The sequence below is a fragment of the Callorhinus ursinus genome, unplaced genomic scaffold, assembly GCF_003265705.2.
Source record: "Callorhinus ursinus isolate GAN/ISIS: 27379988/994484 unplaced genomic scaffold, GSC_fseal_2.0 scaffold10, whole genome shotgun sequence".
In the NCBI taxonomy this organism is placed as follows: domain Eukaryota; kingdom Metazoa; phylum Chordata; class Mammalia; order Carnivora; family Otariidae; genus Callorhinus; species Callorhinus ursinus.
The window spans coordinates 223,482-240,382 of record NW_027397072.1 but is presented as its reverse complement, the minus strand read 5'-3'; the positions used below and the strand labels follow the sequence as shown (position 1 = coordinate 240,382).

Below are 16,901 nucleotides of genomic sequence, written 5' to 3'. Positions count from 1 at the left end.
GGCCGTGGGGCGGTGCAGACCTCTTGGGGTCCTGAGAGTGGCCCCCAGCCACGCCGAAAGATTCCTCCAAAAAGGATAGACTCTAATTGACTTATTAAATGTCGAGGCAATCAGGCAGCTCATTTTTTAATAGCCCAAGATCTACATTTAGACAAAAACAGATCTGAGTTCCTGGTAAAGGCGTTTCTTCTCATCCTGTCACAGTGACAGGAACGGAGGGAAACAGACTGAGGGAGAGAAGGGGGAGGGGAAGACGAAGGGGAGGGAGGCGAGGGACGGGAGGGGGAGGAGATGACGGAGGAGGAGATGGGGGAGGGGAGGGGATGGGGCAGAGGGAGATGGAGCGGGGGAGAGGGGGAGACAGACGGGGGCAGGGAGAGATGGGAGGAGATGGGGGGGGTGTCTGACGAAGATCCGCACAGGGGTACGAACACTTGAGCGGCTTCTAATTAAAGCCCCGCGCGGAGCCCTCGGGGACCGGCCTGACGTCGGCGGGCGCAGGGATAAGAAGCGGCCGCGGTCGGAGCGCAGCCCAGGCAGCCGCGCGTCCAGCGCTCCGAGCGGCCGAGCCACCGCGTCTCCATCCCCGCGCGTCCTGTGCGCTCCGCACGCCGGGTCGCCGCGGGGCATGGAGTAGCGGGGCGCGCGGCGGCTCCGGAACGCGGGAACAGACACCGGGACAGAAGCCGAAGGACGCGCGCGGCTCCGGGACACCGGGGCAGGTAATCTGGCCGGGCTCCGACGCGCAGGTGGCCCCGCGGGCGGCGCCGGGCAGGTGTGGGCCGGGCACCCTCCCCTCCCCGAGGGCCGCGGGTTTCTAAAACCTGGCACTGCGGGCGGCTGGAGCGAGGGTCCTGGGGCGGGGGGCCTTTTGGGGACACCCGGCCGGGAGGAGAGGGCGACCACCACACAAAGGCGTTGCTGCAAACTTGAGCGCAGCCGCTCGGGCGGGGCGCGCGGCCCCCACTCACCCGAGGGCGCAACGGTGCCCTGTTGGGAAGCGATAGGTCCGCGGGCAGGACAGTCCTTGCGTCTTCCAGCCTTCCTGGACGGGTGGGTGCGCGCCCGCCCGGCAGGCGCAGTAGACGCCGCAGCGCCGCTTGGCTTTAAAGGTTAACAAAGTTGTGCCGGTGCCGTGCGCTGCGAAGTGCAGGCGGATATGCCACGGCTCGGAAAGTTGGGAGGGCCGCCGCGGGGGCGGGACGCGGGCGCGAGGAGGCGCGCTGAGGAGGGCGGCGGCGCCCGAGCCTCTGCCCCCGGCATCACCCTGGCGGGGCCTCCGCGGGTCCCGGGGACACCGCGTCGCAGCCTCCGCCGCCGGTCCCTCATCGGCCGGGGGTTGCGAGGGGCCGCGGTCTCAGCTGAAGAGCCTGTCCTCTCCGCCGCCACCACCCGCCGACTTTCTTTCCCGGTTTCCCCCACACCCTGTCCTTCCAGCGAGCCGAGCTCCCTCCGGCCGAGCAAGCGCACGATGCGCGGGCCTGGGCGCCCCCTCCTCCTGGGGCTGCTGCTCGTGCTGGGCGCGGCGGGGCCCGGGGTCGCCGAGCCCCGGGAGGCGGCCAACAGACAGACCCTGCTGCGGCTGATCGTGGAGATCCTCCAGGAGCTCAAGAAGTACCATTCGGGCGAGTCGAAGAGACTGCAACTCTTGGGCCAGCACGACTACACTCTGGGCCGCAGGGAGGTCTCGGACTACCCGGTTTATCCCGAGGAGCAGAGAGTGGGTGAGTGCCCTTGCCTCGGGCTTGCGGACCGAGTGACCTGCCTCCGAGGCTTCTCTGGGTGTGTGCAGTGTAGTGGGAACCACCAGCATGTTTGCGTATCCGTCAAGTCTCAGGAGACACCGGAACTCGTGTGTGCTTGGAAATTGAGAAATCATATCTATTTTAACAAGATAAAACCATTTCGATCTTTTGAAAAAAACTAGATTTTTTTTTTTTAAGAAGAAAATAGGAGGTCGGTAAGTGATGATGCCTCGCGTATAACTACCCCTACTCCATTTCTAAGACACGTGAGTTATTACCTAGGTTGGGAGCTTTGGCACAGAACTGTCATCTGTTATTTAGGAAATGGAAATATTTTCAGCAAAGCACTTTCAACGGAGACAGAAATGTTTCAGGGCCACCCCCCTCCCCTTACCCCCCTCTGCCAATGGCAGAGCCTTCCCAGAGTGGGTGCCCCATGGGAAATTTCCAAAGAAAGCATGCAAGCTTTTAATGCTTTCATGACACAATTGGGTCAAATGTGATAAGGTCAATTTCATACAGACTGACATTCAGGAGATGCGTAAGCCTTGCAAGTGAAGAAGATTCGTAGGAAATGTTCCCTCCTCAGATGAGGAGTATTTGTGGTGAAACAAAGTGCGACCACATGCAATCATAGCAAAAGTCATTCTCCAAAACAAGGGAGTGAAAAATGGTTACAGGTGACTGTAAAAAAGCAAAAACAACACCTGGATCAGAAAGAATGTCAGTGGGAACACTACTATTCCCAAGTAAAAACTGAGAGCTGTCTTTCCCTGGGAATTTTACTTTAATCTTATTACCCAGGTAAACGTCTGTTTCCATGCATTTACACCAGCCTTCATAACAGGTGGTTTTGAAGGCATTTAATCCTTTTTCTAAATATATACCTAGAAAAAAAGTTTTATAACATTTTTTTTTTTTGCTTGAAGGATTGGGTTTTCATTCTAGAACTCTCAGAGCTTGTGGTATTCCGTTACCAAGCTGTCCAAAATGAAAATGTCTAAAAGTGATTTCTCTATCAGAAGCTGTCAACACACACACACAACTCTTCCCCCTTATATAACTTTATCGTCACTGTCTTTATACTAGTGGCAGAGACAAGACAAATAATATTAAAGCTTTGTGAATAGCTAATACTTTATCTGAAGAAAAATGTGATCCTGATTACAAGTCTTCACATTATGTCATGTACAACCATCATGTACAACCAATCTGTTTTATTTAGCGCAATGTAACATGGCTTATGAAGAGTTTCCAATAACTTTCTTCCACATTCACTGAGAACACGTAGAAACAAATGCTTCTTTCAAGCAATGCAATAATTAGCCTCTTTCCCTTCAAACAGAAATTGTTCCTCGAGATCTAAGGATGAAGGACAAGTTTCTAAAACATCTTACAGGTAAGTGTCCTCATTCCTTCACCTGTGCCCAGTTCCTGGCATCCTGCAAGTCCTCACAATCTGCTTCTTCTTCCATGTTCCAGGTCCTCTTTATTTCAGTCCAAAGTGCAGCAAACACTTTCACAGACTTTACCACAACACCAGAGACTGCACCATCCCTGCATGTGAGTGACAGCATCCTCATTGCTTTTGAAAGACCAGCACATGTTGATGTTTCTCATGTCCTTCCACCCTCCTCCTAAATCTCCTCTTTGCTAAAATATATTCCCTCTTAACTGTGGAGTTAAGGGTTAGGGTGACCAGACCATAGAAGGTGACGGCATTCTGTAGCACCTAGTGCCAAATGGAAAATCATTTCCATTCACTAGAATTAATCAGCTCTTGGAATGGGCTGAACTCTTCCATTCACATTCTTGTTTTGTTTATGGATTCTGGCGTGAAGTCTGTATTTGTATCTACTCAACAGGACAAACTTCAAGAGTGAGTTGCTAAAATGACTCCTCTGGAGTCGAAAGGGTCTGTGGACCTGGGCCACTCCACCCCAACTAGATGCTGCTCTTCACTCATGCGGGAGTGCACAGCTCCCCTCCCAGTCTAGCTCTCAGCTACAGCATTCTGATTGTCTATCTGTAACAAAATGTATCTTATCCCCCCAAGAGTGGTTGCTGGTGCTCGTCACAAAACATGTAATGATGACAAGTGACTTACTAGCTAGAGTGACATCAGTTAGAGCCCTAAACCAATTTTTCTTGTAGGGACTATAGCTTTCATTTCACGTGAGGCTCACAGGAGGAAAGTGGTGCAGACACACCAGGTGTCTTACTAGCGGCTTTCAGACACTCTAGAATATCCACACTATCCAGGCCAGACTTTCCTGCCCTGCCTTCAAAAAATGAAAAGTAAAAAAATAAGCCACTTCATATGAAGTGGAAGTTTTTCTGCTCAGGCAGCAAAGTTGCCCCAAATAATTGCAGCTACCATGTGCGGAGCTCCTTGTCCAGGCGCATTGACCAAGGTGGCCAGTAAGACCGGGAGCATCACCTTCTGCAGGGAGCTGGGGTGCTGGGCGCGAAGGCCCTCAGGCTCTCACCACTGCTCAGGGCTCAGCCACGGCAAGTGGCACATGTGTCCCACAGAGCTCGGATTATTTTTCAAGCACTGCTTTGGTCCACCCTCTGGTCCATGCCCTATGAACCTGGCATGTCCCTCTCCCACTTCCTTCCTCTGAAATGGAATTGCCTTCTGTTTGAGAGTTATTCATTATTCCAGGGGCCAGAGAACATTTTTATTGTTTAAATGTGTCTGTATTTTTAAATGCCATCTTCCAGTAATAGGATCACAGATTCTAAATTTGAAAGTGATCTTTCGGGTCTAATGTTTTCATGTGTGTATGAGGAAACAAACATGCTTAAATTCCTTGTGCCCTGACACACAGACAGCACACACTCGACTCTGCAACCCCTTCCCCAGGACACCGTATGTGCCCACAGTCACTGCCTCCTTTTGCTCAGAGTAACTCAGCTACATGCCACCCAGATCCCTGCTCACCCATTATGGGAGGTAGCCATCAGGGTCTATCACAGTTCCCCTCAGGCCTGGGAGACGTGGAAGCCCACAGGTGTGTGCACTGGGTAAGCGGCTACTTACACTTTACCCATATGGAGGTGGGTGGAGAGCCAAAGCTGAGCCACTTCTGTGTTGCTTTAGGCTGTTATGAAAGAAAACTAGAATCCTGGGAGGTCAGAAGTGAAAGGAACCAGAGTTTTCTTACTCAAAGTGTGGTCCCAAAGGCAGCTCTTCAGAAGAGCAGAACTCTGAAGTCTCCAAGACTCCACCTTCAAAGACCCCCATATTATGTCAGGGTTGAACATGCAGGTTGGGTGGGATGGTGGTCAACTTCATTGTCTCTAGATGTGCTACAAATTGAAGTATTTGCCTTAAACTCACACAACACTGCACCCACACATACTCTATCTAGGAAAACTGCATCCTAAAATATTTGGTGCAACTGGGGAAAAGGGAAAAAAATGCCAGGAATCCAGATGACCCAGCTTCCAGCTGTTAGGCCATTTTTTTTCCTTTGAACACAAATTATTATGTCGTCTAAATATTTAAGAGCTGCCTTTTTAGGAGTAGGATTAGCTGCTTGTCTGACATATTGTGCAAACTCGTTGTCAGTTTACTCATTCATTCAGAATTTCAGTTAAGAGCATGAATTCTTCCATTTTTAAGCAGGATTTTGAGACTCTTGAGAAGTAAACTTTAGTAATTTATAAACTGCTGTGGCTTTCCACAGAACTTCAAACTAAGTAAATTCCTTTATGGTTATGATCACCAAACCCCACTTGTTTTCTCTGAGGTAGCACCTATGGAATAATTTAATTAGGTGAGATATCAAGGAAAATCCACTAGTGCTCAGAAATTAGCCTATTGCTTCCTTTCACCACCCAATCCAGGTCTTTCTGCTCTGTTACTTGTTGACCCACTTTCTTTAAATCTTTATGCAGAGGGTTTTGTGTATGATCAACCCAAGTGGGGATCCAGCCTGCATGTGCCCTGAAAGTTAAGTCACACAGGGCACGGGAGACTGTCTGCTAGGGAACAAAACCAAAGTCATTTTGATGAGCATGAAGAGCCACTGGGAAAAGAAACTGGGCAGGAGATCCTGCATCTGCCCCTCCCTGCACAGCCTCCAGTCCCATTATTTATCTTCTGCCATGTGAAACGAAAGCCCCTCAAATACCATAAATTATTAAATCAACAACTTAGAGCCCATGATTTCAGATGACGGTCTCCCCATCATTTCCAGGGAATTCAGATTAAAGAAATAAATGGCTTTAGCAGTTGATATTAAAAAATATTTAAGGAGTTGATGTCACTGACAAGGGTCCACGATTTATTTTCCCTACAGACTACAAAAGATGTGCCAGGCTGCTTACCCGGCTGGCTGTCAGTCCAATGTGCATGGAGGGATAAGGTAAGCTGACCCCAGATTCACTGGTACACCCACCAAAGACCCAAATCCCGTTTGGGACATGAAAAATTCATCGGAGTCCAGAAATACTCATTCTTTGGCTAAAGTAGCCTTCCTCTGAGGTTGACATAACACTAAAATATCTACAAATATTGGCTATCAATAAAAGGTACCCCTGCCAGTCTGCACACAGTGCCCCAGGCAGCTGCTGTGAATTATTCCTATGAGGACTCCCTTGGCAGAGTGCGTGTTAATTTGAAACACAACCCATTAGTGGACTAATTTCAGCACATGACTTAGTGCATAAATTAGGATACGTATCTAAAACCATGCCTGTTCACTTTTAGGCTTTCACTCATTCATTTACACTCATAAATGAGTATATGACTAACCATATCCATGCAACTTTTATAGACGTATCTGGCAAATGTTTGAGTTGGAATCTATCATTATGCCAGGAAGCTTATAAGGAACAGCTAAGAATAGCTATTCTATGTTTCTATCAGCTATTTTTCCAGAGCCTCCAATGGTAAAATATAAAGGCACATGGAGAGTTTATGAACTCAATTTTTAGCCTTGGCCTCTTGAGGGCTGATGTCCAACACCAACTATCCACCATACTAATGGCTGAAAGGTTTTGTTTTCCTGACACCAATGCCGTGGATTTCGGTCACAAAACGGTAATTTCCTAATTGTATATTTACAGTGTGTCTTGTGTGTGATGGACACTGCCAGAGGCCAAGTTTACCCCCACATATAAGACATGCTTCAGGTCCTCAATGGTTGTTCCCAATTACCTGCTGTGTGCACAGTGGTTTCCCTGTTTGTCTCGTGCGTGTGGATGCGGGAGTCATGTTCTTTCACACAGACATGCTTGCTGGGGGAAAGCCTGTGCTGGTAAAGGTCTAGACGGTGCCAAGGGGGCTGAGCCAAACCCCCGCAGCCATCTGACCACGCAAGCACAGCCATGTCATCGTCAGCACCGGCTTCTCCCCGGCGTAAGTCTCACCGATAATGCGAGAAACAACATGTGGTTTAGTGGAGGATTATGAAGCCACATCCTTGCAGGTTCACAGAAACTTGTTCGGCACTTTTTATGTGGGGGAAGTAAAAGCATGGCTTTTAGCGCCAAAGCTGAGAAATGCCATTCACTAACCTGACCTCCACTCCACTGCCCATCTGAGTCCACTGCCAAATGGCACACAGAAAAGACTTCTTTTTGAAGCAATGGATGGATTCTCAGAAGTCTCTCAAGGTGATACGCTAGGGGAGATGGGAATGTTATTTTATTAAGCATTCCTTCATAGTTAAAGCACCACTATTTCCAGAGATGAACCAGGCACATCCTCGGAAGACAACTTCCGTTTACTTACAGGAGGGAAGACCAAATGCCCTGTGGTCCTCTCCACTGAAACAACTACTCAGGCTACACACTCCGTCTCTTTAACTGACCTCCAGCCAAAGAGAAACTAGATTCCCAGCTACTCTCCCTCACAGAGACACACTGGAGACCTCTCACACACCACTTCATTACCCAGACCTGCAGTTCAGTTCAGTTAGAAGCCTGAGCTCTGGAATATATTTCCAAAGAAATGGAGTTTTGAGTAGAAAGTGTCTAGTTCAGTTCACAAAATGCAGCTTAAGTTTAGCAACCCTGGAGCTTACCATTATTTTTAAAATTAATGAATAGTGTACCAATTGTTCGGGTACACTGCAGGGAGTGCTAGAAAAAAGGGTTTATTTTTGGTTTTTAGTTTCGCAAATGCTCGTGCAGATGGAGGCTTAAGGGCCAATGAGCGGTTTCTCAGGACTGCCAGGCTGTCAATCACTGTGGCCCAAATTAGAGGACTTGACATCACACATCAGGACCATAGGCTGGTCTTCAGACTTTAGTAAGCATTCAGTTGTACCAGTGATGGTTTCCATTCCTTTAGCACAGTAGGCCTGTAACAACTGTAGAACTTGGTTATTTCCACAATAAAACAGATTACACTCTTTGGAACATAGAGATATACGCATGCAGACTGTGATCCCTTGTGTTCTCAAACACATTATGTTACATCATTTGATGTATACTCCCAGAATTGATAAGAAAGTGTGACTTTCTATGAAACCAAATGTGTTTTTCAGCAGTGAGCAGAGCTGCAAAGGACCAACAGCCCACGAACCATGAGAAGTGCCTTGGAAATCAACAGGGAACAGAACCTGCTACCTTCACGAACACGTCCCCTTGTGAACAAGAGATTTATTTTTGCAGACTGACTCTTCCATAAACCCTTTAACTTGAGTTTTGTATGTTGTTGACACTGTTGGCAGGTACATATTCAGTTAATCAGCGTACCTGACGGTAACACTTGCCATTCACGATTTTGGGGGAAAAGGCGAATGCTCCACATTTGATGCTGTAAAATTAGACAAAGCTATTTCATTCTCCTGATTAGGTGAAATCTCAAAGAGTATTTCTTTAGAAACATAAATAGAATCTGCAACTATATTTTCATATAGCATATGGTATGATTTAGTATTTTTGTTACTCTTACAATTAAATTCCCAGAGCATTATTTGGAACTACATGGAAGAAAAAAAACAAAAAAAAAAACTTGTCATGTTTTGGAGACAGTGGAGTATAAGTCTGTGAACATATCCAGGCTAATTTCATTTGTTCTTTCTATCATAAATGTAAGATAGTATCCAGATATTGTGCAATATGTAAATACTGTAAATAAAACAAATAATAAACGAAATGTTTGTTATAACTAAGTCTTCAAAGTGACTCTTCACTTCTAACAAGCTCTCCGGTGGGAATTCATGATTCACAGAACCATGAAGAGATCCTAACACTGGCAGAATGTCATGGAATATAAAGGCATAATACATAAGAGGGGAAGGCTATGAATTCTTGGAAGGGACAATTAAATTGGCGTTTTTTAAAAGGAGACACTACTATGTAACGGTGGCATGTCTTAAGACAGAGCCTGATATGGGGTGAATATTTAAAGAAGGTTGCATCTGTATTTTCCTGTGTGACTTCGTAATCATGAAAAAACTAAGAGGTAAGACTTCTAAGCAGCTCTGATTTTTACAGGTGATATATTTTTAACAAATCTGATTGCATCCAATTTATGACAAGTGAATTCAACACTGAGTTTCTCTATTCACAGGACCTCTAGTCTGGATACAGCCATAAGGATAAAGTAGAATGATTCCCAGGACATGTCTGAGGTCCGTATTTAAGATACAGATGCAAAGAGTAAGGAAAACAAACTATAGGGATTTATTCATGATCACGAAGGAACAGAGTATGGAAATACTTTGAGATTATTAAGCAACTACTGAAGGATTAGGGCAGTGTAACTCTAAAGTGCTCTTAGTCCTATTTTCTAATTACTTCATCTTTTCAGCTCAGTTCTTTACTTTTTAAAGCACCATCACCAATTTCTCAATCCATGTAAGCTCTAAAGGTTCCTACTTGCCTGAGGAAGGGTTTTCAGGCAGGAGACTGTCTTTGGGAAATCCCACAGGGGGCCAGACACACATCCTGAAGGGGTGGTGGCAAAGCCACCATGCTCATCCTCCAGGACTAAATGCCCCACCTGACCCCCCAGCCAGGACCCTCAAGTTCTGAGGACGGGCAGCCCCACAACACCCAGAAGCAGCCACCCTGATGGGGCAGCTATTCCTCCAAACTCCTCCTACTTCTGAGCAAGGGTCCACTCGGGCTCTGGATGAAGACTGATCCATGACTCGGGGTCCTCCCAGGATTCCAGGTCACCAGCTGTAAATCCCGGCGAAGACAGGGAGCACACTCATCTAGCCATGCCACCCAGGAAGGCCCAGCTTGGAGAGCCAGCTCCGAGGAGGAGACTGCCACACTCCACAGATGCTGGGTCGGGCAAGGACCTGTATGGCTGCAGGGCCCTCAAACTTCTTTCACAAAGAAGTGGAAGCAATGTGCTTACTTTTGTCATTTTATTTCCTAACGCTGAAGATAAATATGCACATATAACATCACAGATCATCGGAAAGGGACAACAAAGGCATTGTTCTCTAATTCTTCTTCACTTATCAATAAAAAAGCAGGCGGACACCAGACTTCTTAGTTGTATTTTTATAATTTCCCCAGTTTATTTTGGAAAACAATCTTTTCTGCCATATATCCATATGAATTTTAGATTAGTTACCTCCAAGTGCACAGAAATTACCTATACTTGTCTATAAATTAAGCACTGATGAAAGAATACTTAATGTCTCAATATTTAAGCAGCTCAACATAAAAGAACTTTCCCCGACTTTTTAGTTATTTTTTCCCACCTAAGGTGATCTGTATTTGACAATTGGGTTCTATAGGCATTGAAAAGCAGACACGCTCCTCAAATAGACAATAAGATAAACCAGCATACAGTGTCCTTCTTTCTGCCTGTAACTTTCCAGAGGCAAAATGGTTCGAATGGAATCAAGCTGACTTCCTGATGAAATAAACTAGCAGGTCGGAAAGGTTCTGTAGACTAACACCTTAACTCTTCTATGTAAACAGTGTGCACCGTGAGCAAGGGTGAGTCTCGGCTGGGAGCTCCCATGGATGGGCTGCTGGGGCTGGCTTGTGCAGACAGCGGAGGACAGGGTCCCCATCGGTCATCCGCAAACTCGAGGAAGAGGCAGAACTTGTGTGCCCGAAAGGGACGCTGGATGTCCTCATGCTCTGGTGCCTGTTCTATTTTGTTTGTTCCACTATTTTTGTAACTGGGGCAAAGTGGGAGTTTCAGCGGGTCTAAGAACACTTCGCGTACCCCATAAACTGTCTGGATGAAACATTTTTATTTATTTGTCTGTCAGATACAATAACTGATTTCCATCTACAATTATTTAAGGTAAGAAACAGAGGGTCAACTGAAGAAACAGTTGCGGCCTCACAGCAGAGCCTGTGGGGCCCAGCCAGGGGCTGTGGGGAGAACGGGCGTGGCATTAGCGGGCCTTCTCCAGGAAGGCTCTGCAGCACCTCACACACTGCTGGTAGACAGTCTCAAAGTCGGACTCATTCCCCTGAAAGCACAGGGGAAGAAAAAATAACAAAACCTACATAACAAAATGCTCTTAGAACCTTAATCTGTTACTGCACATGGCAGGACATATACACAGGCTCATCCCACATGGCTGCTACACACCAGCACCAGGACAGAAATGAGAGGTGTACTTACATAATAGGGGTCTTCAATAATGAGTTGATTTTGTGGATCATAGCTCCCAAGTAGTTCAATTTTAGCTTTGCAGTTTTTAATTTGATTACTTTTTCTATTCAAGTCTCTGTAAAATTGAAACATGAACTTAGTTTTCTGATCTATGGTTTCAAGTTAAACAGGGACATCTGCTAGGGTTTTATGAAATATCCATATCAAAACCCAGGAAGCGTGACCTGATTTAAAAAGGAAACCAAACCCGTGGCAGACCTGTGTAACCCTCCGAGCCACAGGTTTCCGATGCCGGCAAGAGGGTTTGCAAAGGCAGCATATTCTCACAAACGCTTTTACACAAAATATGCATCCCTAAGTCAGAAAATAATCATGTATCTTCCTGTGATATACATGTTGAGACAATTAAATCAAAAAGCTTCTATTTCAGACACTAAATAAAGGTGGCAGAATGGAACTCAAAAAGCCACGTGAACCAAGTCCCAAAGGGCTGCCAATCCCATCCCAAAGTGTCTGGACACAGCGTTTCATGCAGCAAGACTCCCTGTTTAACCCCTTCTCCTGCTCTTATTCCTCCAGACTCTGACCAAGCTTCGCCGCCTCCGCCCCCAGCGCTCACGTGGCAGCAAGTAAAGCGGCAAGTTCCTCAGCTGCATTTTGATCATTCCTCCATTTAGTTGACAAAGCCCCACTGAGCACCTAGGATGAGTCAGACACTGTACTGGTGTGGCGGAAAGGCTGGCCAGGCCTCCGAGCAACAGAACGTGTCCCCAAAGCAGCCCGGGCTGAAGCATGGACTCCTGCTGCTCTCCACAGAGACCCTGCTCTGGACGCCCCCCCCAGCCTGGAGACTGTGTTAATGAACAAAGCACCAGTGCCAATAATACCTGAGAGAAAAGTGAGAACTAAACAAATCAACAACTGAGAGACAGAAATAGAACATGTATGTATTTTAGTGACGTTCCTGATTCATAAAAACAGAAGTAGAGCTGGGCACCATATCTGCACACTCCTACAAAGGCAATTAAAAGCAGAAACAGTTTCTATTCATAAAACACGTGGAACCCTTGTGAATTAGCACTGATTTCAGTGAAGAAATCCCTGCAGTCATACTGGGGGCACGTCCTGGTCCTTCTCTGTGCTGGCAGAGTGCGGAGGGGTAGCAGGTGGGCTGAGGTCCTGCTTCTCAGCACAGTAAACAGTAAACTGGGTGGAGGACAATGGGGCACAGGGCCCTGGCCTTACAACTCTCTTGGGTCACTTACCCTGCAGTAGCTTCAGCATCTGTAGAATACATTGTGTTCACTTGTTCTGGGCTTGATTGCATGGTATCATATTGTCAGGGTTAATTTTGGGTTAATACATGTAGCCCATGCCAGACTGTATACTTCAAGGGTAGGCAGCACCAACAATTCCTTAACCTTGTTTCCCAGGGCCTGGCACTGTGCCAGACACACAAAGCTCACTCAAGAAATGCCACAAAGTTCCTTGTTGCCCAAATGCATGTTCCCGTGCAAGGCAACAGGGCATAGTGGTGAGTACGGTTCATGTGAGACACACAACAGGCTCTGTTTCACAAAGCCTAGGCTAAAATTCTACCACACCAATCTGCTTCATCTGTGAACTGGGGCAAGTAACTTAATCTCTTGTGCCTCTCTGATAAGGTGCAGAACAAGGGTTAAGTGCTTTGGTGTGCAGAGCACACAATACATGCCACAGCATAGTTGGCCACTGTTACCTAATACCCCAGTCTGTCTGGTTTTGTTTTTATATCCATTAACGCAATCAACAATTCAGAGAGTAAAGTTTCCCTTTTTTGTCCATCTTCCGTTTTGGGGGCTGGGGGCAGCAGTAATGGGGGGATAACGTGAGAAACAATAAAACACCACACGGCCCATGAATCGCTACAGCAGTGGAAGCATCGCTCTCCTATAAAACCAACCCCACCTTCTAGGAAACTGCTCACGGCTCAGCCAGTCTTCAGGTTATACCCTGCTAACCAGGCTCTCCCTTACCTGAAAGCGTGTCTCTGTGTAAATACACTTGGGAGACAGTTCTCAGTTCCTCACTGGTTTCTTACTACTCTAAACAGATCATTCTGCATGTTCTGACCATCACTACCTTTAAAACTTAAAAGATAATAAAAAAATCATTTTCAACAACAAACAATTGGTCTATTACTGAACTGAGAGTTGAACAGAAATACCCTTTAAAAAATGTGATTACCTCAGATTGCTTTCATCCATACACAGTATATAATCAAATGTGGCAAAGTCTTCCTTGGTAACCTAAAATTAAATAAGAAGTCAAAAACACAGTGTTTATATTTATAACAATCAAGCCTGGAGGATCCAAAGCAGTACAAAAAAAAAATTTGCTATATTTGAATTTGTTACTCACTTAAGTTAAATAATTTAGGGTATTTAAAGTTAGAATAGAGTTAACCTATTTTGTAACATTGTACTGCAAAGAAATTTTATTAAGTTCCCTGGAACAATCCTAACAGAATATATAAACACAAAGCTTATAGTCTATCTGCAATTTCTTAGTAACAAAGTATAATTCACTTAACGTATTAAAAGGTCACATGTTTAAGTCCCTTCATTGTTTTACTCTATTTTTCATTCTGCAAGAACGTAACATCCTAGACTCCAGTGACAAACACCAAACTAAAGAGATGGATGGCTGTCCTTGTGAGGCCTTCCTCCTATGCAGGGCGGGCAACATGCCGGCAGAGATAAAAACCAGGCAGAGCCAGGTGAAGAGTTGTGGGGGAGAGAGGAAGATAAAATGTTAAGTAGGGTGTTCACGGAAGCGTCACTAAGAAGGAAACACACAAGGACCTGGACGCGTGGCTCTTCTCTCCCCTGAGCATGCACAATTTGAACACCACACAGAAGAGAAGGCCACTCAGTATTTTTACTGATCCAACAGTTTTCTGACATCAGAATTTATCAATATAAGCCCATTAAAATGTAAATGGGAAAATTATTTGATGATTTCTGCCTTTATAAATAATGGCAGAATTAGAAAGAAAGGAACATAAATAGGCCACATAATGAAGGTGGAAATAATTTCTAACAATGCAATTTTTCAAAAATAACCTTTCCCACTAAAAAAAAAAATCATCTAAAATATAGGAGTGCCACGAAACTACAAAGAAGATATTGAAACCCTTTTTTTTAACAGAGTACTTCAATTTTTTAATTTAACAGAGGAGTGACACTATTTGTAATAATCAGTGTCACAAACAAATAATAGACATATTCCTCATTCTGTTAAAAATTTAACTGTCGGTTCTTAGTAAATACTTGCATGAGTTTTTAATAAAGCATGTTCATCACATGCTGATGACTATATTCTGCTAACATTCCCAAGGTACTAGCTTATTTCAAAAAAAAAAAAATCTATTAGAACAATACTATATAAGCTGTTTATCCAAAACAGGTCACAAGACATGTGCTAGGATTAACATTGTTTTTAATTTTAGAATTACTGCAATTATGGATCAAAAGACAGTCTTAGAATTGATAGCTATCTATAAAAACCATATGTGATGTTTGGATATTAAAATGATTGAGAAAGAATAGCAACAGCGACGACTAACATCTTAGAAAGAGTGTGGAGTGAAGGACTTACACTTTGCAACAATGCACGAAACAGCTGTGCCAAACCACCTCTGCCCCAGACAGGAGAAAATACTCACACAAACAGAGCACTTCTGCAGAGCCGTGAGTTTGCTGCTGTGAGGACATGGCCTGGTGAGGCCAGAACCCCACCAGGAGGCCCCCGGGGTTACACATGGCAATATTTACCACTGAATATAAAATATTTAATACCACTACTAAAACTGAAAACTTTTAGGGGCACCTGGGTGGCTCAGTCAGTTAAGCGTCTGACTTGATTTCGGCTCAGGTCATGATCTCACAGTTGTGAGCTTGAGCCCTGTGTCGGGCTCCACACTGGGTGAGGAGGCTACCAAAAACAAAAAAAAAGCAAAAAAAACAAAAAACAAAACTGAGAAGTTTTAAACCTTTATTATCTGTTTTATAACATTTTTAAAGATTAAAAAAACAGCTATACTTTCTAAATGGAAACAGTAAGGAGTGGCCCTGTTCTACATTTCTGCAAATCTCTGTTAATGTCTGCTTCCTGGAAGACAGAAGGGTTCTCATCTCTGCCTCTTTATCTGATCTGCAATGTGCCGTCTGAGTCGAAGTATATAAAGTGAACCCAGCCTTGCTAAGTATGTACTTTACAAGGAGTATTTTAACAGCCGTTGTAGATTATTATGGATAATCTTTGACACTACACCAAAACTCAGTAAGTGGTAGCTTCTTAAAGGTTACCTGCAATATAGAATAGGAAAAATACCCATCAACTTTTATTACTCTGTTCAAGTCCACTGGTCAGTCTGATACTTTGAATGGATCCTTTATTCGTGTACAATTTTGACCTTGTAGACACTGAGAATTTGAGGACAGTGATTCTCAAAGAGGGGAGGCAGTTGGCACTGTCTGGAGACATCTTTGGTTGCTATGATGGAGAGGAAAGGGGTGCCCCAGCATCGAGTGGGTAGAGACCAAGGATGCTGCCAAACACAGTACAGTGCAGGATGGCCCCAGAGCAAAGAACCATCCAGGTGCAGAGTCAGCAGTACCAAGGTCAAGCACCTGCTCTAGATGCTGAGAAGCCTGGGCAAAGGGCCACTGCTGGAAAAGAGAAGCATCATGGACCAGTCAGTAACCTCATAGGTTGGAGAGAAAAACCAGACATAAAGGCTAGCAGAACAGAGACCCCAGAAAGCAGTGAGCCTGACACTCACAAGCTTTCTTCTCAAAGCATTTGCTAAGTTCTTAAACTACTCAGGGCAAAAACTAAGAAGCCATGGGGAGGCTGCAGCTACTCAGTGAGGGAGCAGCATCCAAGAGGACAGTCCTGTGGACTGCACACCAGCGGCTCTCAGGTGGGGGATCTGGGAAGGCTCTGCCCAGGACGGGGGACCAGTCCAACATAGTCCAAGCCTCACAAAGGCAGGGCCAGCAGGTGAAAAAGATGGAAAATGGAGAAGATAACATAAGAAATTTATGTTCAAACTACAGATAAGTTGAATCTCTGAAGAGAGAATGCAGAGAAGGAAAATATAAAAAGAAAACAACATAGAATTTTCCAAAACTAATGGAAACCATCAAAGTGCAAATTCAGGAAGCATACTTTGGCCTACCATAGTAAAACTGCTGGAGAGGGAAAAAAAAAAAAATTCAAAAGAAATACCTAAAGACAGCAGAGGAAAATTAAGGGCAATTTCAAGAAACAGAAACAACTGATTCGATGAATGCTGCCAAATCATTAAAGCAGAAACACTATCAATAATCAACAAACTTCTTAAGAGAACAGAGAAAGGGAACATTACTGACCGGTTTTATGAGGCTAAACAACCATGACACATGTGCTCCAGAGTGTGCATCCAACACAGACACTTGTGTGATCCTGGGTGTGCATCCAACACTGACAGTGTGTGTGATCCTGGGTGTGCAGCCACCCTGACAGTGTGTGTGATCCTGGGTGTGCATCCAACCCTGACACTGTGTGTGATC

At 45.3% G+C, this 16,901-nt stretch overlaps 2 protein-coding genes across 6 annotated transcripts in view; one reads left to right on the top strand and one right to left on the bottom strand.

Moving 5' to 3' along the window:
* Positions 1-587: 587 nt before the first annotated feature.
* ALKAL2 (ALK and LTK ligand 2) lies at positions 588-8,866 on the top strand. 3 transcript variants are annotated; one of them, XM_073896923.1, is made up of 6 exons: positions 588-722; positions 1,438-1,724; positions 3,091-3,144; positions 3,228-3,308; positions 6,056-6,121; positions 8,249-8,866. In XM_073896923.1, exons 2-5 carry the CDS (start codon positions 1,472-1,474, stop codon positions 6,118-6,120), a joined length of 453 nt encoding a protein of 150 aa, XP_073753024.1. In that variant the 5' UTR covers positions 588-722; positions 1,438-1,471; the 3' UTR covers position 6,121; positions 8,249-8,866. The 3 variants fall into 3 exon arrangements, with proteins under 3 accessions (XP_073753024.1, XP_073753023.1, XP_025723343.2); XM_073896922.1 differs by lacking the exon at positions 588-722 and having other exon boundaries at positions 987-1,724; positions 8,252-8,866; XM_025867558.2 differs by lacking the exon at positions 588-722 and having other exon boundaries at positions 992-1,724.
* Positions 8,867-10,073: 1,207 nt separating this feature from the next.
* The window catches only part of ACP1 (acid phosphatase 1), a 15,893-nt gene continuing 9,065 nt past the window's right edge, over positions 10,074-16,901 (bottom strand). For 2 of the 3 annotated variants that reach the window (XM_025867681.2, XM_025867682.2), the window contains exons 4-6: positions 13,531-13,592; positions 11,314-11,419; positions 10,074-11,158 (exon numbers count right to left, since the gene is read on the bottom strand). In XM_025867681.2, the coding sequence (XP_025723466.1) occupies positions 11,081-11,158; positions 11,314-11,419; positions 13,531-13,592 (246 nt within the window). In that variant the 3' untranslated portion in view covers positions 10,074-11,080. Of the gene's footprint in view, positions 11,159-11,313; positions 11,420-13,530; positions 13,593-16,901 lie in introns of those variants that run through there. The other variant, XR_012379609.1, reaches the window with a different exon arrangement.

Bases quoted from the DNA above. Each gene is read 5' to 3' on its own strand.
- ALKAL2 (XM_073896922.1), top strand. From the start codon at position 1,160: ATGCCACGGCTCGGAAAGTTGGGAGGGCCGCCGCGGGGGCGGGACGCG. The intron at 1,725-3,090 runs GTGAGTGCCCTT...CCCTTCAAACAG, and splicing joins TCCCGAGGAGCAGAGAGTGG to AAATTGTTCCTCGAGATCTA. The intron at 3,309-6,055 runs GTGAGTGACAGC...TTTTCCCTACAG, and splicing joins AGACTGCACCATCCCTGCAT to ACTACAAAAGATGTGCCAGG.